Source organism: Diuraphis noxia, unplaced genomic scaffold, assembly GCF_037042655.1.
Source record: "Diuraphis noxia isolate RWA-SAM2 unplaced genomic scaffold, SU_Dnox_SAM2 contig0004, whole genome shotgun sequence".
Taxonomy (NCBI): domain Eukaryota; kingdom Metazoa; phylum Arthropoda; class Insecta; order Hemiptera; family Aphididae; genus Diuraphis; species Diuraphis noxia.
The window spans coordinates 72,980,477-73,007,863 of NW_028301714.1; the positions used below are offsets into that span (position 1 = coordinate 72,980,477).

A 27,387-nucleotide genomic window follows, 5' to 3' on the forward strand; every position below is an offset into this window, starting at 1 on the left:
GCACCACAGTGTGGCCCAAATTCATTGATTGTTTATCCAGAACTACAATTAATATAAAACCGTCCCATGCATAATTCATTCTAATATTTTTAAATAAAATTTAATTTCAAGTGTTCAAACTGTAAATAATATACACGTAAACAATTAATAATAAATATCCAAAAACCAAAAATAATGTATTCATATAATTTAATTAATTCGTCAACTGTAAAAATATAGTATAAAACTAAAAATATTTTTCGTATTACATTTTTGAAATCAGTACTTATATAGGGGGAGGCTTACAATTCTAATATTTATATTAATTTTTTTTTTTATTGAGAAATTGCTAAATTTACAATCTATACAAATGAGCACAATAAATACATGAAATGAATGAAATAATGATGACTTAACTACTTGAGAGAGGAAACAGTTTAGCAACAGTACATTTTACTTTGATTTAAAATCAATTTTTAATTGTTTATTTTGTAAGTATAGTGGATTAAATTGATGTTTTTCTATTTTGTTTAATTAAAAATATTTTGACTGTCATTGTTGCTATAAATGAATAAAAAATATTGTATTTCAATAAAAAAAATAATATTAATATAAATTAATGTAATTAACGTGTTTTGTAGTTAAAATATTTTATTTATAATATGTATACACTTTTTAATTGTATGAGTAAGCAAAAACAAAACTCAACATTTAATTATTGCATTGGATTACATTTGGGGCTTCTTTGCTATAAAGAAACCTTTCTATACACTGCTTATTTATAATTCATTGTAATAAAAAGGTTCTGTAGTCAGTACAGTACGCATGCAACAAAATATTGTAAACTGTTACTTGAGGTAGCACTGAGCGTTTTACTCCATTTCTCCGGAGTTTTCCTATTCCCGAGCCGCTAAAACATAGCATAATAATACAGTTTTCATCGCAGTGCGCTCGTGAGATTTTCGTTGTTCTTCTGATCATCGCTGCAATAAAACTATGTCTGGTGCAATTTTCCAATCGTCGTTCAAGATCAGCACCAAAGTGTCTAATATGGAAAGTTCAATATCAATTAAGTAAGTAAAATTTATATTGCATATAATTTTAAATTTATACATAGGTAATTGAAAATTCAAATTAAAAAAAGTGTAAAGTTCGAATGGATGTTTAATTTCAAAGTATTTAGTATTCATTTAACTTAAATATTTTCAAACAAATGTACCAAATAAGAAATTTATTTTACAAAGTATAGGTAATGTTATATAATTTCGTATATAAAATATTCTTAAATATCTAGTTGTTTGTAGGTTCCATTATTTGGAGTAGGTACATATTTTTTTATATATTTTACAAAATTATATATGTACATATTTAATTTAGGGAACTTGGAAATGAAATGCCCATTTTGATGTGGGTTTTTAACATAAAATTGATCATTATGGTTTAACAATATCATTAATTATTTTTTCTTGAAAGGAACTCTTATTGGAAATATATAAATTTAAATTTGGGGTATAATTATTATTACAGTCACTAAATTGAGTGTTAAACTAATTTTATTTTCATGAAGATGTCGGTTATTCTTTGAGCCTGAAATTGTAAATAACAATGTGTAATATTACTCAAAATATTTAAAATATAAATAAAAACATAAACATAAATATTTCTATAAGGTTGTATGAATGTTTGTCGTTAACATAGAAAATACCACCTTATATAATAGATCATGTAAGGTATAGAAATACATTATAACTGTTCTTGCGTTTGTAATATTTTGATCTATTGAGTTACAATGAAGGTGTACGCTTGGATTCAGCTCCCCCATTCATATAATATATTAATATATTATGAAGTTTGACAATGTAATGATGTCCGGATGACAATATTATTTCGTCATGCCTAAAACGAGACTATATACTATTATGTCAAGTATAAAAAAGTATGAAAAATATGCTTCCAATCATATGATATGACAACCTCGGGGTACTTTTATAAAAACGTGATGGACACTTTTTTCTTACAGCCACATATGTGTTAAAATTAATTTTGAAAAAATACGTTCAGATTATTGTTGTCATATACCTTCTTAATATTTGTTGTCGTTGATTGTAATTAGTATTATTACATATAATTCTAATTAATATTGAAAAATTTTATTTTTAAATCACATATATACTGGGTGTTTCTGAAGTGTGTGAGGTAATTAGTATACGCATACTCACTGTGATTCTACAATGAATATTTTTTGGAATTTTTTTTCTAACTTCAAAATCTGGGTTTTTTTAAATTATTTTTAGAATATTATCTTGAATTCATTACAATTTCACCAATAATTGTTGGTGAAAAAATCAACCTATCAGGATAGTCACGTGGTAATAGTTCTTGAATTCGTTTTCGATGATAAGGGTGCATGTGATTTTGGTGTAATATTCTCCATACTACTGATGGCGAAACCAGTTCTTAAGGCTATGCGTCGGACACTAAGTTCCGGATCCTCATGTACTACATCAAGTACCAATTCTTCATTCGATTAAAAATAAATATTAATATTTTAAATGTCGTTCAATGACAAGTATTGGACTGAGCTCTAATCAGACCAACTAATGTTCATCATGTACTCTGTAAGGAGTACGGTCAATTCAATATCAACGACTAGGTTCACTAATAAATAATAATAATAGTATAAAATAAAATGTTTATCTTATCGAGTCAAAATAATTTTATTAGGTACTGTGATATCCAAAAACTGGAATTTCAGTATAAACACACAAATAAGTAGTTTCTTTTATCTCTAACTATTATAACTTTATAAACTTAAAAGTTATTTAATAAAGGTATTACATAAAAATATGATAGTAAATTTGATCGTTTAAAACTCTGTTAACCCTAATTTTGTTATTATTTCATAATTTTTATTAGTTGACAATGTAAAACAATGTGTTCATTAATTGTATATTATCAATGACAACAAATGATAAAATTATCACCACTGGTTATCTTGCAGTATTCTCATACAAATCGATGTGTCGCACGACTTTTTTTTTAGTTGGCGATTCGAGCGCCAAAAACGCGCGACAAGCGCAAAAATGATGCGTTATCTCGATTCGTATGAGAATCTTGCAAAAAATACGACTAGTGTTCATTTTTACATTCAAGATAATATTCTAAAAATAAATTTAAAAACCCAGATTTTGAAGATAGAAAAAAAATTCCAAAAAAATCTTTATTGTGGAATCACAGTGAGGCGTATACTAATTACCTCACACAATTCAGAAACACTCTGTATATACATATAAGTATATTATATTTTATAAATAATGTGTAGTAAAATTAATAGATTCTTGCTAGTTACTATTATACTGACCTTAAATTATTATTTTTAAATAAATACATTTATAAAAAAGTTTATAATTTAATTGGTCTAGTTGATATATATATATTATTTTCATAATTCATATCTGAGTTATATATAATTAATTTTAAATTTTTTAATAAAACTCAATACTCATAGATACTAAGGTATACCATTGCTTATTTGCTTATAAATACTAGTATTTATAATCAATGGGTATACGTAACATGCAGTGGTGCTGCTAGGAATATTATATAGGAGGGGGGCTATAGTTTACTTACCCCATAGTGACGACGCTGGTTATATATTATGTACAGCTATAGGTAAATGCTTCTTCCGTACAGGTGGGTACACTTAATATTAATTTTTATTGAGCATAAAATTATTTGATGATTATAATGATTAGGTAAATTTAATTTTTGGTAGACAATAAAGTAAAAGGTTATCATATTATTATAAAAAAAGTTGCTCAAATACGTAGCTATATTTTTTCACATACATTTTCTTTTAGTCGCAATTAAATTTGAACATTTTATTGTAAAAAATATAGGTCAATTAATATAATATGATCTGTGGGAAACCGAGCGTTTGATAGGTTAGTTAGGGTGACTACTGACACAATCCCGTGCTAGGTAGACCGTACAGTGCGAAATGAACCTACCTACAACAATAGTAACCGATACGTTTTTCTTTCCAGTATCAACACAATTCTACCATGTTTTTATACATTTTATTGATAGAAAATAGATTCAGCCGAAACAAATTGATTAGTAGACACTTTCTAAGTATTATTTGCAATGGTATAATGTTATATAAAATATATATATTATATATATATATATCGAATTTTCATTGCACAACGGTAAACTTAATTTACTGATTAGGAAAAACCATATCCATACTGGATTAGTAAATATTTGTTAAAAAAAAATATTTTAATTACAAATTACATTTGTATATAGGCACTGCAGGATAAGTCAAACATATAATTATTTATAAAACGTATAGTAAAATTGAAAATAATTTTAAATTAATATTTAATGTTAGTTTCCAAATTGTTTATCGTAAATATTATATCAGATGAGTTGTAAATTTAATTTTAACTAAGTATTTTTCTCAAAAAAAAAATATAAAAAAAATAGTGCTGACTTAACTCAGATTAATGTGCAAAGTTAACTCATTTTTTCAATATAAAATAATAGAATATATCTAGATAATCTACGGAGAGAACAGAAAACAGTACTTATGAAACAATTTTTTCTAAGTTATAGACATGTATAAAAAACAGGTTCCTAGTATGACTAATTCAATAACCCAGAACAGAAATTTGAAAGAGTTGGATAATGGATTGATAGCATTAAAGCACATGTCACATAGGTATTGTTGTATAATGTGAATTGTATGATTGATATATGATATAAAAGAAAAATTTAAATTAGGAAGTATACTAAAATTGCACATACAAATATAAAATGTAAAACCCGAGTACCTGTATATTTTAGATTTTGAACAACTCGTTTTTAAAGTTAAAATAACCTAAGTAGCCACTTTAAATTTGTTATGCAGTTATTTTAAGAGGAATTTAAACTATTTCTATTTTTTAGACAGGAATGAATACATTAAAAAAATGTGTTTTTTGAAATCAATTATAACCAGAATTTAAATAGCTTTAGGTATGAATTTTAAAACACATTCATTGAATATAAATTTAAAAAGAATAGAATTAGTAGAAGTTATTATGGAATGTAATAAGATTTGTTATTTTAATTTACCATAGAACAACTAAAATAATATTTTAGTTAAAAATGAGTATTTGTTATACTTATTACAGAATGTAGATATATTTTCCTACTGGAGGAACTGCGCCAATTTCTTAATCAATAATATTAGTTGAATAAATAATAATAATAATAACTCTCAAATAACTCAATTTATTATTATTTAGTAAGGTAGGTACCTACATTAAAAAGACCACTAGGCAGACCACGCCTCAGATGGGAAGACTGTGTGAAGAGAGAAGTTAAAGAAGTAGACCCAAGAGCAAACTGGAGAGAAATAAGTGAAGACAGAATAAGATATAAATTTGCCCCCCCCCCCAAAAAAAAAAAAAAAGGTACATTAAAATGTGTATAAATACCTAGCAATACGGTGATATTGTATCCAATGCATATCTATTATTAGCTACCTACCAAACTAGTAACTTACCTACTAAAAAGTGTGGCAATTAATTTTTTTAAATGAATACTTGATTTGTACGATTTTATAATGCTGTTTGGTTTAGTAGACCATCAAATATTTATTACGCTTTTCGCTTTTTCATTTTCACCAAATTGTTAATTGTCCATGACAACTGGGTCAAACGTTCACTTAACAGCGCCCGCATATAGAAATTAAAAATTACTATGTTTAATAAAAAGGAAATATAAGATTGGTGAAGAACTATTGTAGTTTAATCATTTAAGCCATAAAGCAATTTGATATTGCCACGAACAAGTTAACAGTTAGGGTATGAGTCGTACGAGTCGTATCAGTTTGTTATATTATGAAATGGTAATAATAAATTAAGAACGGATTTGAAAAAATAATTAATACAATGATATTTCATTCAAATTTCAAATAAAACGAATTATTGTTAAATTTATATAAGTTGTTAATTTAAGAGTAAAACATAGAATTAATAAATAATATATAATATTATTATCGTTGCCAAATATTATGATGAACGATTTTGAACGAAGCATATTAAACCACCCTACTAACATCGAAGAAGCGCTTGGAGAGACCAACACTGATGTAATATTCAATTTTTTCCATTCCACTAATCTATCCTATCTATTATAAACCAATATTGTAAATATTTTCTATGTATATAACCATGTAAAAATACGACTAGCTAGGTAAGCTATCAAACACTAATTGTATAATGTGAAACTTTTACAGGCTAATTACCTCTGCTGTTGAAGCCTTTACTCTTAATAAAAAAATAATGCCCTACAGGAACAGGATCGTGTCTAGACATTTTTTGAAGGGGCCAAGGCCCAAGGGGAGGGGGTCCGCATTTTTTGACATGTGTAAAAAAATGTGAGTTTACGAGAGCAGAGGAGACCGATTGGGAGGGAATATTGCAGTGATTACCGGAGGATATACCACCACATTCCATATAGCAACTATATTATACAATCATTGATTTTGCATTTTAAGAATTTTAAATTCTGTCAATCAATGGAGGGGGGTCCAGAATCCGGACTCCTTTTTGATACGCCCCTAACGTCTAATCAATGAATAGTTATTAATTAAATTCTGTGAAATATCAGATTAAATTTTTTTTTTAATTTAAAGTTTGGTATCAAAAGACAGTTAGGTGGGTATATCTACATAAAATTATATTAATGACTATAATATAGTATGTAATATAAATATATTTATAATAGAATTGATTAATGAAAATTATAGAAATTATTATTGCTACTATTAGGATTACCTAACCTAATCTAACGCCTAACCTTAGGAAAATGTGTGAAACATATCAAGATTCATGAAAAATATTATTTTTAATAAATATTATTAGGTATTATATTACTTCTTATCATTAGTTTATTGTAAATTTGAAAAGATTATACAAGAATCGTGGTAAGTTTTTTATAGTAAGAAAATATTTGCGTTAAGTCATATAAAATGTTTATGATTGATTAATTTTCACATATTTGACTTAATTTGTTATTTAAACGCATAATAATAATTTATTAACGATGTTTGTTTGTAAAAACATTCCACGTTCACTTTAATTATAATTTTCTGTAAATAATATTTATTTTAAGCTATTTATAAGCATCCTTGTTACTAGTAGTTAGCTACTTATTGTTATAGATTAACAATAAAATATCCTTAGAATTAAAGATTGATACATTGTTTTCGCTCAGAATCGTTTTCGTGTGTAATGATTTATCATTGAATTCAAATTCAATACGTCCATTATAATAATTTATACTTAATGACGAGTTATACTCTGGATACCTATTATACAGCAAGGCGACTTTCTCGGTTTTTTTTGTTTAAAAATACGTGAGTGTACGACGAAGAAACACGTTTTAAAGGATGAATGATCATTCCACTAGAAAAATTTTGATTTGTTAATTAAAATAGAAATAAAACAGATTATTCTGATTAATACTAAATAAATTCTAGTGCTTATATAGTTATAACATAACTTATCTATTTATTATTTATTCACGGAAACATATAATATAATAACAAAAATGTTCTGCATAGGTAGTACCTACTTAGTCTTTTTATCTTATATTTTATAGTACATCCATACAACAACAACATTTATGATCCAAGATTCCTTCGCGTTCATCACTTAAGAAAATGGACGCGAAAAAAAAGGGTATCCTCATTGATCATAGGATCCCATCAACTGATACGGATCAAGAATATTTGGAACAGTATCAAGGCAAAATAGTAGACAGTCAAAATCGTCAGCTTCTACCATTAAAAGAAGATTTAGCGGATTGGATAAATAAATCTTTAGGTAAGTAAAGATTTTTTATGTTATAAGTCAAAGCTGCCGAACCTTTTTTGGGTCTAGGGCCAAATTTAAGATTACCTACTTTGGATGTTATAAATTAGTGATATATAACTAATATAGTACCTATGGTACTATAGTTTTATAGCCTAACCATATAGGTACATGCCCTGGCCTACAGCTCGATAGTGCATTACTAAATTATGTAGCAAATATAGCTTATAAGTTATATTATTATTAGTTAAAATAATAATATTTGATAAATATTTAAATGTATAAAATCACAAAGTATCAACACGGATTTTCAACCAGTGCTGAGGTACCTATATCGTGCCATATTATTCAAATTAAACTGTGTTTAAATAATGTCTATCTACGCCGCCCCCTTATACTTAATACTTATATACGCATTTCTAAAGAAACCATGCTGAATTAAATTATATTATTTTGTTATACTGTTTATTCGATTCGGGAGGAGTCACGCGAATGGGATTCGTCAATAAATGAGAAACCAGAAATCTTGTAGGCATTCATATAATGTTAAGGTAGGTATAGCTACGTACAGGTACGAACCCATGAATATCATTTATTCATTTTTACGTTGTTTCTGAAACCATTTGTCACGCTATATTTCCGTATTAAGTATCGTTATATCTGAAAAACTGCTTACTGTTGTCATAATATATAATAAAATGTAGTGTATAGGTATAATAATGTATAAAATTGCTTATTTACGTGGTTGTATTTAGCAATTTATAGCTTTAAGTAGAATGGTTGCCTAACATGTAACAAATCACATAAAATATGTTTATTTATCATTTATAAATTAATAATATGTTATAAATAGGTTATAGGTACATCAATGGATAAACAAAAATAGACATGAATAAAGATACACACAATTTTGATATTTTATATGAACTTAATTTTATTTATTATATTAGTATTAAAGTGTTTTTGTCTTGTTAAGGAATGTTGAACATAAAGCAATCATTGTTAATAAATTAATCTTTGAGCTTTGCACACCAAAGATAAAACAATATATCACGTAATTTAAATTATAAAAATAAGTACGCCTATAGCTACTAGATACATATATGATATATAGGTACACGCAAATAAACCCGTAAGAATAATTTATTTCTTGAATTTTTCATAAAATAAACGTTATGATTAAGAATATAGATTAGAGATATTAATACACAATTATATACATTTAGTAACTATCTAATCATCGTATAATTTTATACTGAGTGTGTATATTATTAAATAAGTGTTTATTCTCATTTTATTTCAAATTATATGATTCTATGTTAATTATCATTTGTCTAGTCTCTACCTATATATTATGCTTATGCAGTTTGATTTACTATACAGAGTTATGTATTATAATTAATAAACTAAATTAATTGCTTGAATGTTTATATTTAAATTACATTAGGTGGATACTAGTTATTTTTACTGCTTATCTATTATAAATATATATGTTAATACTTAATATTTACAATATTTTATAATAGTCAATTTATATTAATTTTTTACACATTTTCACGTTTATGTTATTTCTTCTTCATATAATATCTACAGTCTACACGTAAATATGTATAAACAATTTGTAATTTTGTTCAAACACTGTAGGGACTAATCAAGAGTTCGTGACATGACATTGGCATTCGTTGGCCTAAATAGTTTGTATAGTCACCTCCTGTTTCCCCATTCTAACAAAAATCGATCTTGCAACTATTCCAGTCTGCAAATAGGTTACATCATTTTTGACTAGAATATATTTTGAAGGTATAAACTATAAAGTTCCCATACAAACATATTACAATATGTTTATGACGTCGTACCGAGTTTATAGTATAGGTACAGATGGTAAGGAGAGTATTCTTTATAGGTATATCTTTAACTAGGTTGTATTTTCAATGTTGGTAGACTTTGAATGTCACGTATAAAAAAATATATATAATAATAATAACAACAATAAGAAAAAATAAAAATAAAAAATGAACACAGCCATGACAAAAGAGGCCTTCATGATTTACTATTCTATCCTTCTCGCCTATCTATTTATTATTAGTGGAATAAAATGATGAATATTTTTATACATAATATATATATATATTTTTTTTTTGTAGATTTATAGAGGTTTTTTTTTAATACTGTGAATCTGAATTCAAAGATTCCACTTACAATTAATAATCTACGTAGTTTCGAATACTTTACAAACAGTAGCAAAATAGTGAAAATATGAAGTCCAGCCAAGAGGGTGGAATCAATATTATTCTGCTTAACCCTGTCACAGCATCCATGGGGTGACGTCACCAACCCCACCCATTCAAGGTCAAATAGAAAATAGAAGTGAAAAAATGTTTAACCACTCTTCAACAATGGATGAACCACATAGGGAAAATTAAAACACCTACGAGTATACATATAATTCACGAATTTTTCCAAACCATCGGTATTGATACTAAAATATAAACATAAATACATAATATGTCACATATTTATGTAAATAACTTCAAAAATATATATATACCTCTTATATTATATACTAGAGCAAAAAAAGGATGTATTTACTTAGGTACCTAAGTTTACGTAAATTTTTGCTAATGATATACCTACTCTTATTTCTTATATTAATGTATGAATATTAAATACTATATGTTATATAATGACGACGATCGTGCATTTAAATAATATATCCGTTAAAATTTACAAAAACATATTATAATATTGAAATTAAGCATAGTGCATACACACCATAAATGTTATACGTATAATAATTATACACGTATAACATTCAAAATAATTATAACTCTTACAAGTAATTTATGTAATATTATAATCAGGTGATAAATTATTAATATGACGTGATTTTTTATTTCCATAGATCAATTCATTTTTTACGTTAGGTAGGTTATCTAGAGATGAACATTTATAAATATTATAGGTGGTACCTCGACCTACTTATTAAAAATTGTACCTATGTTACGGCCGATAATGATTGATATTATAAATTATCTCTCATACAATTATTAGGTTATTATCATTTTATTATTGTAATTTTTTATAACTAATAATTATCTATAAGTAAGATTTCCTTCAGCTATTATTATGTCTCCCAATTATTCAATCAATTTATTTATTTTATTTTCCGAATAAAAAAAAAAGTAAATATGGGGTAAGCATGCTTGATGAACCACCTTAATAGGTACAGGATATCATGTAATTATTAACATTTTTTTTCATTTTTATTTTATCTTCTAAGTTATAAGTTCTATTCCTAGAACTTCTTACCAAAATGTATTGTATTTCAATGATTAATTGAATATACACTATACACATAATATAGAGATTCAATTAATATTAATTATATGTATAACTAAAATAAAACAGAGTTGGTATGTAGTTGTCTCGTGCGTAAAATTCTATTCATTATATTGTGCTATTTGTGCCTATAAAGTATAACTGTATACAGTGGCGTAATTACGGGGGGGAGGGGATTTGGGTGTCGTATCCCCCATGACCTTTTTTTTTTTAAGACTGGTTAACTACATTCACCTATGTACTTCTTTATCTAATAATATTATTATTTATTTTTTTTTTATAAATATATATTATATTATTAACCTATTCAGTATTTGTAAATTGAATATTTTGTAATTATTTATTCCATGACTCATGTGTACATAAATATATTGCTCTGAATTCTGAAAGGTGCTTATAATAAATATTTATTTTTTTTGTGGAGGGGGTATAAGTAAAATTTTGCCCCCCCCCCACAAACATGGCCAAATTACGCCACTGACTGTATAAGGGATACAAATTATGTTTACCTGAATCAACAAATTTAAGAATAAATAAATATTTTTTATAATTATTGTTGCCGTATAATAATAATAAATACCGGTTTTTGAAGTAAATAGTGTATAAACTATAAACAATATTTAACCAACTTATAATTTACAAGTATTTCAAAGTTTACAACAACATCATCGTAGGTAGTTAATGAAGTAGATACCAATTTATTGAGATAAGATAACTTTTAACAGCACAATTACATAATCTATATTTATTTATTACAATTATTGATTCATAAGAATAGGTGCATAAAATAATACGATAAAGACAGCTTAAGAATAGGATGATAATTTATTGATAAAATAAATGTTGTTCACATTTTTCCGATTAGGCCAGTTTTAATTACCCAATCATTGATATTACATAAGTTTTTTTAAATAAAATATTTGCTTGAAAAATATTAAAAATAGCTCTTAACAAACTGATTAAATCATGTCTTATTATCTTCTAATGTTCTAATATGTTTATATTATGTAATATGTAAAGATTGATTAAATGTTAGTTATTCGTCCTCAACCTCAATAGACTCAAAAAGATAAAAAATGAAGGGATTTTAATACAAGTTAGGTATATAAATTGATTTATTGAGACTTGGGGAGGGTTTAGGTCGCTATAGTGTGGCTCACACAAGAATTTTGTTTCTAATCACGAAAATCGAATATATTTTTATTCATATATTATAAGAATACTTTAGGTTAGACACCTAGTAAATATTTGGTATAATTGTATATAATATAGTTTTAATATATTTTATAATATACTGTGATTTTGGCTAATAAAGCTATTCCATAAAAATATAAAATTGAATAGTAGCTATTATATGTATAATGTATGTACAATCCCATCAAAAACATATAATGGGAAATGAGAACCAAGTTCTATATTATGATATACCTATAACCTATGCCTTGGTTTTTGACTTCAATGACAAAAGAAATGAGATCTAAATGGGTGCCAAGTTCAATGGTAAGTCCTGAAATTTATTTATAACAACATAAAATATTTTATAACAACTTAAAATCTCATTTTTTCTTATAACTTAAGATAATATATTGAAGCCTAAGGTCTGACTTGGCTAGTTCTTATAAACGAATTATTATTGAATACCTATTAACACAGTCATGGAAGATTCCTATATGGTCGATGGCTAGTTTCTACCAGCCAGCCAAATTTTCAGAAGAATAAAATAATAACTCACAGCTTTAGAACTTGCGAAGGCTTTAATATAATTCGTATATAAAAACCAGCCAAGTCAGACCTTAGGCTCCAATATATTATCCTAAGTTATTATATATGAAGAAATAATATTTTAAGTTGTTATAAATAATTTTCAGGACTAACCATTAAACTTGGCACCCATTTAGATCTCACTTCTTTTGTCGTTGAAGTCAAAAACCAAGTCAGGTCATAATATAGAACTTGGCTCTCATTTCACATATATATTTTTGATGGGATATCATTACTTTTTGTCCAGAAATTATAGGTAGGTACATATTCGTAATAAAATTAATATTAAATGGTTTTTATTTAACTACTGTGTTTTTTTTCGTTTACGAGGTATAATTGTCTTTTTGTGTTATTTTCTATATTTTCTTGTTTCTATATTTACAATATACTAGAATTCAGTTTATAATATTAATGACATTTATTATAAAATATTTTCTGTTCTGTTGTTCCTGGCACATATTCGACAGGACGTATTTTTGGCGTGGCGATACGGGAAAAATTCTGTCTAGTTCTGATAGTACTAGCGGAGCTCAACGTGTTAATAACGTAATCAATACGATAAATACGAAAGCTACTATAATTCTTATTGCTAACTCTTATATCACATTACATTACAGGCACTATAAGTATTAAGTGTTCCTATACTAATAGAATCAATTAATTGAAAAATTAAACATTTTTAAATAAAAATAAAAATTTACTAGTTTCTGATTTATCCCTTTGTATTCACCCAACTACCATCCAGAATTTTCTAAGTCATCTGGAGCTGGGTTAGAGTTTTGATCTATATGTTAGTCTGTGATAAAAATGACGATTTTTGGACGTTAATATATATAAATAACTGAGGCGTGTTTATGAAATTTGGAGCACTTATGTATCTCGCAAGTCTCAATACATGAGCCAAATTTGGCATGTTTATGTGAAATAGTTTTTGAGTTATGAGGGGGTCAAAAGTGGCTCCAGATTTGTCGTGTAATATATTACATAAGGTACTGTTCGCCAGTTCTGAACTAGTTTGAACTTGGCATGACACGCTACAGTGAATCTAGATTGCATTAACCATAGCCCCATATTTTCCACATCCATTATCATCCTTAGTACACATAGTTAACTCAATGCCTATACGTAATAGTTTTTTGATAGTAAATTCTGTTAAAATTTTCGGAACAATTATTTGCTAAATAATTTACAGTAGAAAATTTTAGGGAGTTCTCATTTGAAAAACATGTAAATGTAATATAAAAAATCTCAAATACTTTAATATAATATAGCCTTTAAGACTTAAGTAGTTACCTATATTTAAAAGTTCCTGACATCAGATTATATAAAAGCAAAGTACGTATGGCTGAAGCCGAAGGCTTATATTCTAATATAATTAAAAAATACTCGACCGATTTTTACGATTTGAAAAAGGTTCAGATAATAGATTGAACTTGTTATTTTAGAGTGGCTTACCTGCCAGAAATATTTAAAACATAACCAACCCCAAAATTATTTTGAAAATAATATTTTCTAGTTAAGCCATTCATATTCGTGACGTTAATTTCTGTTCGAAATCAGGGTTCACTTAATAAAAAAATTTACTTTAATAACTATCCACCGTAGCACGTAGCTGCGAGTTTCTTCTTGCATGCTTTCATTCATTCTCAAGGGATGTTACTTATTACTTATACTATTATATATTATGAATTATAAATTAAAATAAATATCAATGTACTATTTTTATTTACATTTTGATGTCGATTTTATCGATTTTTTTGGGACGCAATTAGGTTATAAAAAAAGGTATACCGACGCAAATATACTTTGACAAATTTTTAATCTTTTTTTGCGGGATGAAACTCACTTATACTGATAATAATTTCGGACGCGAGTAGTATGCTCCTACGGCCCTGATCAACTGATGTCCAGACGGTGACCAAATTCTAGGGTTCGTCACTGCAGTGACCTATCATGACGGGTTTACTGCAGGGTGTCCAAAGAGATCTGACATTCTGACAAATTAAATAACTTTTGTTCTAATCAATATTTTTTTAAAATTTCTTTTAAAAATAATCCATAGACACTTGCGCTACATTTTTAGAATACATTTTTTATTTTTTATTTTTTAATACTGAGAATAAAAAACTTAAAAATTGATAATTTTTTTTTCGAAATATTCAATATAGCCAATTTGTAAATTTGATTTTCAGAAAAATGTATATGGTAAAAACACTTATTTAAGTCAAATGGCTGATTTTTTACAATTTTTTTTAATATCAATATTTTCGTTAGGTAAATTATAGGTAGTAATTTATAGTTTATACATCACATATTATTAAAATAAATACAATAAAAAAAATAATTAGATTTTAACATGCACTTATTTAAAAATGTTCTTATAAAATATTTAAAAAAAAAAAAATTATTATTATTTGAAATTACAAGGTTTCTAACATAGACTAGATCGTAATTTACTTAACGATTATATTGATATTTAAAAAAATTGTAAAAAATCAGCCATTTGACTTAAATAAGTGTTTTACCATATACATTTTTCTAAAAATCAGATTTACAAATAGGCTATATTGAATATTTCGAAAAAAATGTTTATCAATTTTTAAGTTTTTTATTTTCAGTATTAAAAAATAAAAAATGTATTCTAAATATGTAGCGCACGTGTCTATGAATTATATTTAAAAGACATTTTTAAAAAATATTGATTAGAACAAAAGTTATTTCATTTGTCAGAATGTCAGATCTCTGTGGGACACCCTGTATATATAAACGTATAATACCTATTGAAGTCATGTCACAAGATGCTACATAGTACTTACTGTTAGTAGTGTTAGTACTACCACTTATTGTTCATGCTGAATCTAAAATGTAGGTGTTAAAATACAAGTTGCTACTCATAAAGTCGTAACTCGTATACTATAGTCATAAAAAACGAAACAAATAATTTTTATTGTTTTATGATGTATTAAAGTATATATTATGTAATACAAAATAAATCACACAATCCAAATAAGAATAATATATATATATATATATATATATATATATATTACACTTTAATTATTTTATAAACATGTTTGATTTTATTATTTTATTTTTAGATATTGATTGGTTAAATGCGAATAATCTTTTGGATATGTTGGACAATGGTGTCATACTGTGTCGATTAGCAAAGACAATCGAGTGCTTAGCACATGAGTCCATACTTATAGGAAATTATAAAGGCGTACGTTGATTTTTATGTTTATTGAGAACTTAAATAATGTTTTAAAACTAGCGTGGTCCAACTCGAATTCGCACGCATTTTAAACAATTGTGACAATTTTTGAAATTAATTTACAGCAATGATGCTTGTTTAATAAATTTTGAATGAATTCAAAGTGGCTCATACATTATATAGGTATACCCAGTGCATAAAGAGGTTTAGACAGTGTAGGGTGATGTTTAGTTACCCTTTTTTACTATAATTATCCCAGTCAATAAGCAATTTAATTCTTTAGATACGCGTATTTTATGATAGTTTGGTACCCCTTCTATTTTTTCTCCAATATTTAAGCACTACATTATAATATATATTTTTTGAAAAGTGTTAACTGGCAAACTGTTTAAAAGTAAAAATCATTGGACCACTCTATTTTAAACGATTATAGTAGTATAATTATTCAGTTATAAATTTATAACGCGTTTAAAATTTAATTTAATTCTTTTAAAATATTAATGTATTGTTTGAAAAATGATAAGCTATTAAATTAGAAATATTTATTTCATTTTAGGATTTGCCGACGATATCTTCACGTTGTTTTGAGTCGGCGGCAAGGCACAGTTTTTTCTCAAGAGACAATACGGAAAAATTTATTCAATTTTGTCGTCGACTTGGTGTACACCAACACCTTCTGTTTGAAAGTGACGATCTAGGTAGGTACCTTACTAGGTATATCTACTGCAGTGAACAATGGTTATAGCGTGAACATTTATGGATGCTCTGATCAGCATAGAAATTAAACAATCAATGATAAAATAGCTAATAATAATATTAATAATATAACAATTCTAGTTATATTGCTGAAATTTTAAGTATAATATCCTAGATAGACAAACCGTCTCCGCTCAGCATCGTTTTTCGTATACAATGATATTATATTATATTTATATAACTGAATTCAAATTTAATACCATCCGGCATCCATTACAGCAGAGAAACAGCCACTTACCCGCTTTTTGTTTTACATAGTTTTACAGAACAAACCTCGTAATGTTGTATTGTGTCTGATGGAAGTATCCCGCTTGGCTTCTCGATTTGGTTTGGAGCCCCCAGGCTTGGTGCAAATGGAAAAAGAAATCGACGCCGAAGAAGCCAGAGATCAGAACGATGGTCCCGATACTAAATTATCTACTCCTAACATTAGACATCGGTTTGTTTTGTGTACAAAAACAGAAACATCAATATAAATAATAAAAATGTACGTACGAATTTTACAGCTCAACCAGCGCAATACCAATGGCTATCAGATCGGTGAGCAAATTGAGAAGAACTGAGAGCCTCGGAGCAACATCTTTGGTTACTTTGAAATCGGAATCAGACACTACTGATGACGATTATACGATCGAAGGCGGAAATAACTTCAGTGAACTCGATTACAAAGTAAAAAGGGAAATATTATGTATCATTCTTGTAAGCAAGGTCTTAAGTATCACCACACAACTGCAGCTATTGCAGGGGTGTTAACAATATCACGCGAAATATAAAATAATTGCTAATGCCAAGGTTAGGCCAAATTGAATATTATAATAACCGAGCCGATCGCCAGTCTTATAAAAAACACTTTTTAAAAGTATTCAAGTGCCTACCGTTTGTCTATACAGTCATCCAGATTATTTTATTTTGGAAACTATTTAAAATAATAGTCATTTTAATAATATGCATTTTTCGGCTTTGGAATTTGAAATTAAAAATATTGTCAATTTTAACTTAAAAAAGTAAAAAAACTTACAATTTGAATCCAATGATATATTATATCGTTGTACCTATACGAAAAACGATTCTGAGCGGAGACGGTTTATCTGTCTATCACTCAGAGAAATGTGTTGTAGGATTAATGAAAAACGACTGTAAAATCAAAGTAAAAAAGCGGATAAGTCATGGATGTCGGTCTGCTGTACAGTAGGTCAGTGGCGGCTCGAAGGGAGTATATTTGAATCATGTGATTCACAAAAATATGGGTGGGTGGGTCTTATGGTTGGAAAAGGTAGACCGAACCATTTTTGCAGGTTGGTAATTTGAATATTAAATTATAAATAATAAATATAATATATAGCCGTAATGTGTACTCAGCAGATAATTTACAGTAATAAGTAATAACTTCTATATTTTATGATGGTTAGTGTAGAAATATTAAACGTGATTCGGGGGGAAAAAAGTTCAAGCCGCCACTGCAGTAGGTTACAAGTGGGTTACTGCAATGGGTGGAATTGAATTTGAATCCAATGATATTATATCATTGTATATACGAAAAACGATTCTGGGCGAAGACGGTTTATCTGTCTAGGATATATTATAGATTATTAAAAATTTTCAAATCTTAGATTTAAAAAGAAAAATTTTTATGAATTTCTAATTTGAAATAATTTGCGAATTTTCGTGATTTTTGAGATTTTTACATATGTTGTCAAAATTCAAACTTTGAATGCTTGTAAAAAAAAAATTGTGACTACGCATTTCTTTTATTTTTCAATTGCTATTGTAAAAATATGATAGGAGACATGCATTAAATTTTCAAATCTTAGATATTAAATTAAATTTTTTTATGAATTTCTAGCATAAAATAATTTATGAATTTTCGTGATTTTTACGTATGTTGTCAAATTTCAAACTTTGAATCCTTGTAAAAAAAAAATTTTGACCATGAATTTATTTTATTTTTCAACTACTATTGTTAAAATGTGTTAGAAGCCTTGTATTACATTTTCAAGCTTTTCTACCGAACAAATAAATTTTTATCGATATTTATAGAAAAAAAAAACTAAAAAAGTTGAAAAATTTAAATGTCAGTAAACAACTCAAAACAAATCTAAATATTTTGAAAATTTTATCAAATATAGAAAATGCCTATATAAACATTCAGTGAAAATTTCAAGTATCTGCGGTCATTTGTTTTAGACTTTTAGAGTTACACCAAAATAAGAAAACCACTAAATGTGAAATCCAGTGAAATCCAATGTTGTAAAAATTTAAATTTCAAATGCTCATAAAAATTTAATTTGAATTTCCGGTGGACTTTTTATTTGTGATAAAGATTGAAAAACTTGTAAGGAATCTTTTATTAAATTTTCAAATCTTAGATTTAAAAAAAAGACAATTTTTTATGAATTTCTAGCTTAAAATAATTTGTGAATTTTCGTGATTTTTACGTATTTTGTCAAAATTCAAACTTTGAATGCTTAAAAAAAAATTGTGACTATGTATTCCTTTTATTTTGCAACTGCTATTGTAAAAATTTGTTAGTAGCCTTGTATTAATTTTTCAAATCTTAGAATTAAAAAGAAAAACTTTTATGAATTTCTATCTAAGATAATTTGAACATTGCCGTAATTTTTACGTATTTAGTCAAAATTTGAACTTAAAATGCTTATAAAAAAAATCGTGCATACATATTTTTAATATTTTTTAACTGCTATAGTTACAATGTGTTAGAAGCCTTGTACTAAATTTTCAAGCTTTTCTACCGAACAAATAAATTTTTATCGATATTTATAGAAAAAAAAAACTAAAAAAGTTGAAAAATTAGAATGTCAATAAACAGCTCAAAACAAATCTAAATATTTTGAAAATTGTATCAAACATATAAAATACCTATATAAACATTCAGTCAAAATTTCAAGTATCTGCGATCATTTGTTTTAGAATTACACCAAAATAAGGAAATCGCTAAAAGTGAAAATCCAATGTTGTAAAAATTTAAATTTCAAATGCTCATAAAAATTTAATTTGAATTTCCGGTGGACTTTTTATTTGTGATAAAGATTGAAAAACTTGTAAAGAATCTTGTATTAAAAATCTAAGATTTGAAAAGAATAACTTTTATGAATTTCTAACTAAGATAATTTGAACATTGCCGTAATTTTTACATATTTAGTCAAAATTTGAACTTTAAATGCTTATAAGCTTGGCTCTACGGCATTCAACTATGGGGGCCAGCTAAACCATCAAACACTAAAACCTTCCAAGCATTCCAATCCATATGCCTACGGCTAATAACCTCTGCCCCTTGGTATGTTACCAATAAAAATCTACATAAAGACCTGAACATACCAACCCTAAACGACTTAGCCAAATCCTATTACTCAAAATTCCGGGCAACCGGGAATTGGGCCACAATTCACCTTTTTTTTTCAAAGGCATACGGTAATTGGGCCACTAAAATTTTATATTTATTACAGGTAGGCCCGGTAATTGGGCCACTAAAATTTTATATTTATAATAGGAAGACCCGGTGATTGTGCCACTATTACATTTTAAATTGTAATAAAATAATATTTGGGGGTGGAGTGGCCGAGCGGACTAAGGCGTCTGTTGCCATGCACGCAGTCCGGAGAGAGAGGCCGCCGCCCCCCAACCGGGCATGGCAGAAACCTACGGGTGCCCATTCAAAATTCTGCTAAAAATACCCACGTGTTTAAAACCTACAGTACCTTCCCCTACAGTTCCTCCAGGCTAATTACCTCAGTTGTTGAAGCCTTAACCCTAATAAAAAAAAAATAAAAATATTTAAGAGGATGTCAGCGCACTATTTTTCTATCTCTGGTCCACGCACAACATAGACAAAACGCATTTGCGCAGAATCATTTTTTCTATGAATTTACAACATTATTTTGTTTATTTTGAAAGTCAAATAACAATGAACTATAAAATCGATGTGTCATTCCCTCAAAAATATTATTATCTATCTTTTTTGTAATGAGTGATTTTACTCTACGATTACTTAAAAATATAGAAAAACTGATTCTGCGTAAATGCGTTTTGTGTTTTGTGTATGTAACGCGTAGAGCTCTGCACGGTCCGGTTTAGACCGGTTTTTTTGGTCTTTATGCATTGTAATTTAATGTGGTTCGGTCCGGCTCGGTCCCTTCGTCTAAAAAAAAATTGGTCTGGTTCGGTCCGACTTCAATTCAAATTCGGCCTCGCTCGGTCCGGTCCCGTGATCTTAATTTTATATAATTTTTAAATTTATATGACGTAGTAAAATAAATAACTTCATAATATCATATTATTTTAATTTTAATTATAACGTTTTGGGACACAAAAATAGCCGTGCGTCACGTATTTATAATTTAGTCTTGTTGTTGACATAATATTTATACCCATTATATTATACTTGTAGATCCACAAATATAATGCGAGGACCCGAAATAATGATATTACCCGCATTGTGTTAAGTATTATATTGTTTCAAAATATAAAATTTATCGGTCCGGACCGGTCCTGGTCTCTGTTAAAATGTATCGGTCCAGTCCGGTCTAGAAAAAAACGGACCGTGCAGAGCTAAGGCGTGGGCCAGAGAGCCTTTGTATTATATTTTTATATACCTATATTATATACCTATATTTTTTTCATATTATTTATTTTTTGACAAACTTTATGGTCCTTATATTATATTTGTAAAATGAGTATTGGCATTCTTTATAAAAATTATTTCATATTTGACTAATTTTATGGACCTTGTTGTACCTATATTAAAATTTAATAATTAAATTAGTTAATCTGTATGGAAGTATTTAAAAAAATATTAATTATTTGACGAAAAATATTTTTATATGTTAAAACAATAATAATTAGTTAATTAACATTATATATTCGTATTAATAGCGTGCTATACTTTTATGGCCCAATCTCCGGGTACATTTTAAAAATATAGATTTAATTAAAAGTTTATCCTCTACCTCAATCATTCCTAGAAGGTTAAAAAGGCAATGGCCAAGATATCTGCCCAATACCTAATTAAAAAAAAAATTAAAAACCCTAATTATAAAAAGCGGGTAAGTCGTGGATGTCGCTCTGCTGTACAGTAGGTTACTGTAATGGATGGGATTAAATTTGAATGCAATGATAGGTATCATTTTATACAAAAAACGATTCTGAACGGAGATGATTTGTCAGTCTAGGATATATTATATTATATATATTATATTTAAATATTGTCATATATTCTATTTTGAAACAAATATTTTATTTTTAAATTAAGACGCATTTTGCATAAGGCACGGTTAATCAATTAGTATAGTTATCATATAGTTATCATAATTCATAATACCTTATATTATCATAGATATACGAATACCTGGTTTGAGGATAAATCGTTATTTTATATTATTATTTTATGAATTTCTGTCTAAGATAATTTGATCGTTTCCGTAATTTTTACGTATTAAGTCAATATTTGAACTTCAAATGCAAATAAAAAAAAATTGTGCCTATGTATTTTTATAATTTTTTAATTACTATAAGAATAACTTATGAGGAACTTTGTATTCAATTTTTAAGTATTTTGATAGGGCCAAAAAGTTTTTATCGACACTTCAAAAAAATTTTTCAGACATTGAAAATTTCAGTCGTCTATAAATATCTTAAAAAAAGTCAAAATATTTTGAAAATTAAATCATGTAAAGAAAATGCCAATCCTAATAACTGGTAAAATTTTCAAGTATCTAGGACTTATACTTTTTGAATAATAACAAATATTTAAAATCGTTTCAGGATAAATCGTTATCGGTACGCTATTTCGTAAAAATTTAAAATTTAAACGCACTTAAAATTTGTCCTATAATGATGCTTTGAGTTGTCTCTATAACTTCTTTAAAGGAAAACTTATGGAAAACTTAGTGTTGTATTTTTAATCCTTAGTTATAAATGCAAAAAATTTTATGATTTTTCAACTTCAAAATTACTTGCAAATTTTCGCGTTTTCGACAGATTTCGCAAAATTTTGAACTATTAACGCTTATTAAAAAAAATCGTGACTTACGTTTTTAAATTTTTTTTTAGCTACAATAAGAACAACTCATAAGGAACCTTGTATTAAATTTTCAAGTTTTTTTGGTCCTCCAACATTTTTTTACCGACACTTTATCATACTTTATGACAAATTATCAAAAAAGTCGAAAATTTCAGTGGTCTATAAATAACTCAAAAAAAGTCAAAAATTTTTGAAAATTAAACTGTATATAGATATCAGTGATATCACTAACATTAAAATTTGGTGAAAATTTCAAGTATTTACAGTGATTACTGATTAGTTTTTGATTTACAACCATATAAAAATATTGATTTGGTCGAAAACTGATTTTGCGTAAAAATTCCCGTTTTTCTGTCATTTTTTTTTGTTTCTCTCGATTTTTTTGAAAAATGTTTACTTTTAACCTCTATAATGCACCAAGGATCTTCACTTTTACATCGGAAACCACCCCCAAAGTATGAAATCGAAGCATTATTTCGACAAGTTATGCTGTACACAGACACACAAAAAAAAAAAAAAAAAAAAAAACATCATTGTAAAATCAATACATTCTTCACTTCGTTCAGAATCTAAAAAAAATAAAATAAATAAATTCAAACCCTAACTTCTTGTCAGGTGGCATTACTGGGAGCCTTCCTTCTCTGTAATTAATGTTATTTTTTTTTCTTTTTAAGTCACCACACTTACTTATTATACACTGTATGTATAGATTGTAAATAAACTTTTATCTTCAATAAAAAAAAAAAAAAAAAATGCTTATAAAAAAAAAATCGTGCTTATGTATTTTTAATATTTTTCAACTGCTATTATAACAATGTGTTAGGAGCCTTGTATTACATTTTCAAGCATTTCTAATCAACAAATAAATTGTTATCAATTATGGTAATTTTAAAAAAACTAATAATGATCGAAAATTGCATATGCCAATTTTCTTAAGTTCAACTTAAGTCGACATTTTTTGGAAGCTGCATGGTGGATAGAATATTGGGAATATTTTACTTTTGCCCCCCCCCCCCCCCCCAGAGTACCAACTAGATTCACTTTCTGATCAAACGAAGTACTGAAGTCGAAAATTGAAGCACTTTTACTGCAATACTGCCCCAAAACGTGATGACAGACATAAAAAAAAAAAATAAACACATCATGGTAAAATCAATACATTCATCGCTCCGTTCAGAATCTAAAACACACATTATGTTAAAATGATGTCGCTTCGCTCAGAATTTAAAATGTCTAAAATCATCAACATGGTAACTACCTACTGTGTTGGAAAAGTATCTATCAATTTCAAAAAAATATATTCAGCTAAAATGTAAAATAAGAATCCGTGTGGAATACAAACGTAAAAACCCTTGCATCCATAAAATGATTCCTGTGTTTCTATTTACTATATACAGGGTGATTCATGAGGCGTAAAACACTCATTATTTATAAAAACTATTTACTTTTTTCAAAATTTTAGATCTATGCTGTTCTAAAACTACATAAATTCTTAATATTTTTCACCCTTATATTTATTAGGTAAACCACTATCAAATTTTGATTTTTAAATGGCAACCTATATTAACAATATCATAAATTAATAAGGCTATTTTTTAAACGAATTTTCACGTTTAAATTTTAATTTAGTCTCCCAAATTTGGATGGTTTTGAGGTGGTGTTTGTGTATAAATGTGTTATATCATGTCAGTACCACGGCCGCAGCAATTGGGATTTTTGTACTCTAGCGTAAACCATAATACACTTTTCAAATAAATTCAGCAAGTACGATAGTTAAGCCTAAGTTGTGTCCCAAAATAGGTAAACATATTTACACAGGACAAACACCAAACCATCCAACTTTGGGAGACTATATCTCGTCAACGGATTAACGAAAAATTAAAATTTAAACGTGAAAATTCGTTTAAAAAATAGCCTTATTAATTTATGATATTGTTAATATAGGTTGCCATTTAAAAATCAAAAGTTGATAGTGGTTTACCTAATAAATATAAGGGTGAAAAATATTAAAAATTTATATAGTTTTAGAACAGCATGTATCTAAAATTTTGAAAAAAAAAAATTTGAAAAAGTAAATAGTTTTTATAAATAATGAGATTTTTACGCCTCATGAATCACCCTGTATTTAACCCGGTAAATTATAGTTTTCAAATGACGAAAAATGTTCATAAAAGATTTAGTATTCACTTGTAAATGAATAATTTTCTAGGTGAAACAAGCTAGTCGACAAGCCCTCGCACAGTGTCGTTGTCAAGGGAAAAAATTGAAATTGAAAAAAATAGGAGAAGGAAGATACAATATACACGGTCGAAACGTTTTTATCAGGGTAATGATTGTTTTACTATATTGAATTGATTCCGGTTATTGTCAAAAGAAAAACTGTTTCTAGAGCTGTACTTACTACCTACGTAAGTGCGTATAGGTACATTGTAAATTTTAAGCAAAGTGAAGAAAAGTTTTATTTTCGTTTCCGTTAAATTTAGGCATGCCTACATACAGGACGATTCACCAAACAGGCTCACTCCCATTTTTTCCTTTAATAATGAATTTATTCAAATTATAATTTTTGGAATCTTCAAATATACCCAAAGACCATATTTTCAAATTCTTGAGATTTTTTGTAATACTTACTTAAAGAGTGTCCTGTGGCGATACAAACTTCTGTTTTTCAAATGAGAACCCCCTTTTTTACTGTAAATTATTATTATTATTTTTTTTTTATTTAATACGAAATTATTTGCTGTAAATTATATAGTAAATATTTTTTTTTATTTTGATGTACCTACCTAATTAAAAATTTAAATGTGTAGTTTCTTAGTTATTAAGTTGTTTGTACTAAAGAGTAAGAGGATAATAATAATTCTTAAAAATCGTTTTATAAAAGTATAAAATACACGTAGGTAGGTACTATTAAAACTAGTATATTTATGATATTTGGGTAGTTTTTACAAATTATTTATGTTCATAGATTAATAATAATGACTAATATTTTCAGATCCATCATCATAGACCACATTTCTTATAAACCTAAAACTATGGACCTATTATCCTTAAAACACAAAGTTAAATAACTCAACAACTACTCATTAGTCATTAGAATTTTGATTTCAGTACATCAAAATTCTCAAAAAAATTATCCAATCAATAATTCACAGTAAAAGCAAAAGTTTGTGTCATTACAGGACACTCCTTAAATGTTACAATAAAATCTCAAGAATTTTAAAATTAGGTGTTCGAGTATATTTAAAGATTCCAAAAATCAGATTTTGAATAAATGCATTATTAAAGAAAAAAAGGGGGTGAGCATGCTTGGTGAATCACCCTGTATAAGTACTGATTTCAAAAATGTAATACGAAAAATATTTTTAGTTTTATACTATATTTTTACAGTTGACGAATTAATTAAATTATATGAATACATTATTTTTGATTTTTGGATATTTACTATGAATTTTTTACGTGTCTATTTACAGTTTGAACACTTGAAATTAAATTTTATTTAAAAATATTAGAATGAATTATGCATGGGACGATTTTATATTCTTAATATTTAGTTCTGGATAAACAATCAATGAATTTGGGCCACACTGTGGTGCTGGATTGGTGGAATGTACTATTTTTTGAAATGCAGTTTTAAAAATATCATAGAACAATATTAACATAAAACCAAATCCAAATGTATGATTAGTGATTCTCAAAATCCATACAATAATTTTAAAAGAAAAATTTTTCGGCAGAAACAAAAACCAAACCTTTTATTAGGAAATTTGGCAGAAACGATAAACACCTAAATTTTTAAATCATAAATGATTTGTTAACAGTTTAAGTTAGGTGCGCCCCCCCACAAATCTTTTTTTCATATATATTTGACAGATGATGTCTTTTTCCACAGATATACCCCTTCCCCCATATAAAAAAATATTATTTTGTCACTGTCGCTTTAATTACTACAGTCTATTTGTGTCCGATTGAACTGATGAGCACCAGCTTTAGCTATAGTTTGATATTTTTATTTTTTCCGGAAAGCTGTTAAAAGGAACACACATGATGGTCCGCGTTGGAGGTGGATGGGACACATTGGAGAACTTCTTAACACGTCACGACCCTTGTCAAATTCCTGGCCGACCGACTATCCGGATTCCACAGTCAACCAATCACCGGACGCCATCAGTGGCGCCACCGAACAGTCGGGTCCAGTCACCGTCACAACGCAAGTCGTCTATTCCAAGATATCTTGGGTCAAAGCTTAACTCGCCAAACGCATTCAAAACGCTGCCCGAATCCGCACTTTTAGCACGCTAATGTTTTCCTATACCTAGTTATGTTGTACATCAATTAAATAAATATTTTATTATTATTTTTATTGTATTTTTAATATAACACATACATGTATATATAATTAGATAAATATAACAGAACAAAAATATCATGTA

The 27,387-nt window shown here is 27.3% G+C and overlaps 1 protein-coding gene across 4 annotated transcripts; it reads left to right on the plus strand.

Moving 5' to 3' along the window:
• The first annotated feature begins 891 nt into the window (after positions 1–891).
• LOC107166787 (growth arrest-specific protein 2-like) lies at positions 892–27,311 on the plus strand. Of its 4 annotated transcripts, none has more exons than XM_089225180.1 (8): positions 892–1,052; positions 7,636–7,859; positions 16,046–16,170; positions 16,718–16,859; positions 17,176–17,356; positions 17,424–17,616; positions 25,164–25,280; positions 26,981–27,311. In XM_089225180.1, the coding sequence occupies exons 2-8, from the start codon at positions 7,697–7,699 to the stop codon at positions 27,254–27,256; spliced, it is 1,197 nt and encodes a 398-aa protein (XP_089081306.1). In that variant the 5' UTR covers positions 892–1,052; positions 7,636–7,696; the 3' UTR covers positions 27,257–27,311. The 4 variants fall into 4 exon arrangements, with proteins under 4 accessions (XP_089081306.1, XP_015371068.2, XP_089081307.1 ...); XM_015515582.2 differs by having other exon boundaries at positions 17,424–17,586; XM_089225181.1 differs by lacking the exon at positions 25,164–25,280 and having other exon boundaries at positions 17,424–17,586.
• Positions 27,312–27,387: the final 76 nt, after the last annotated feature.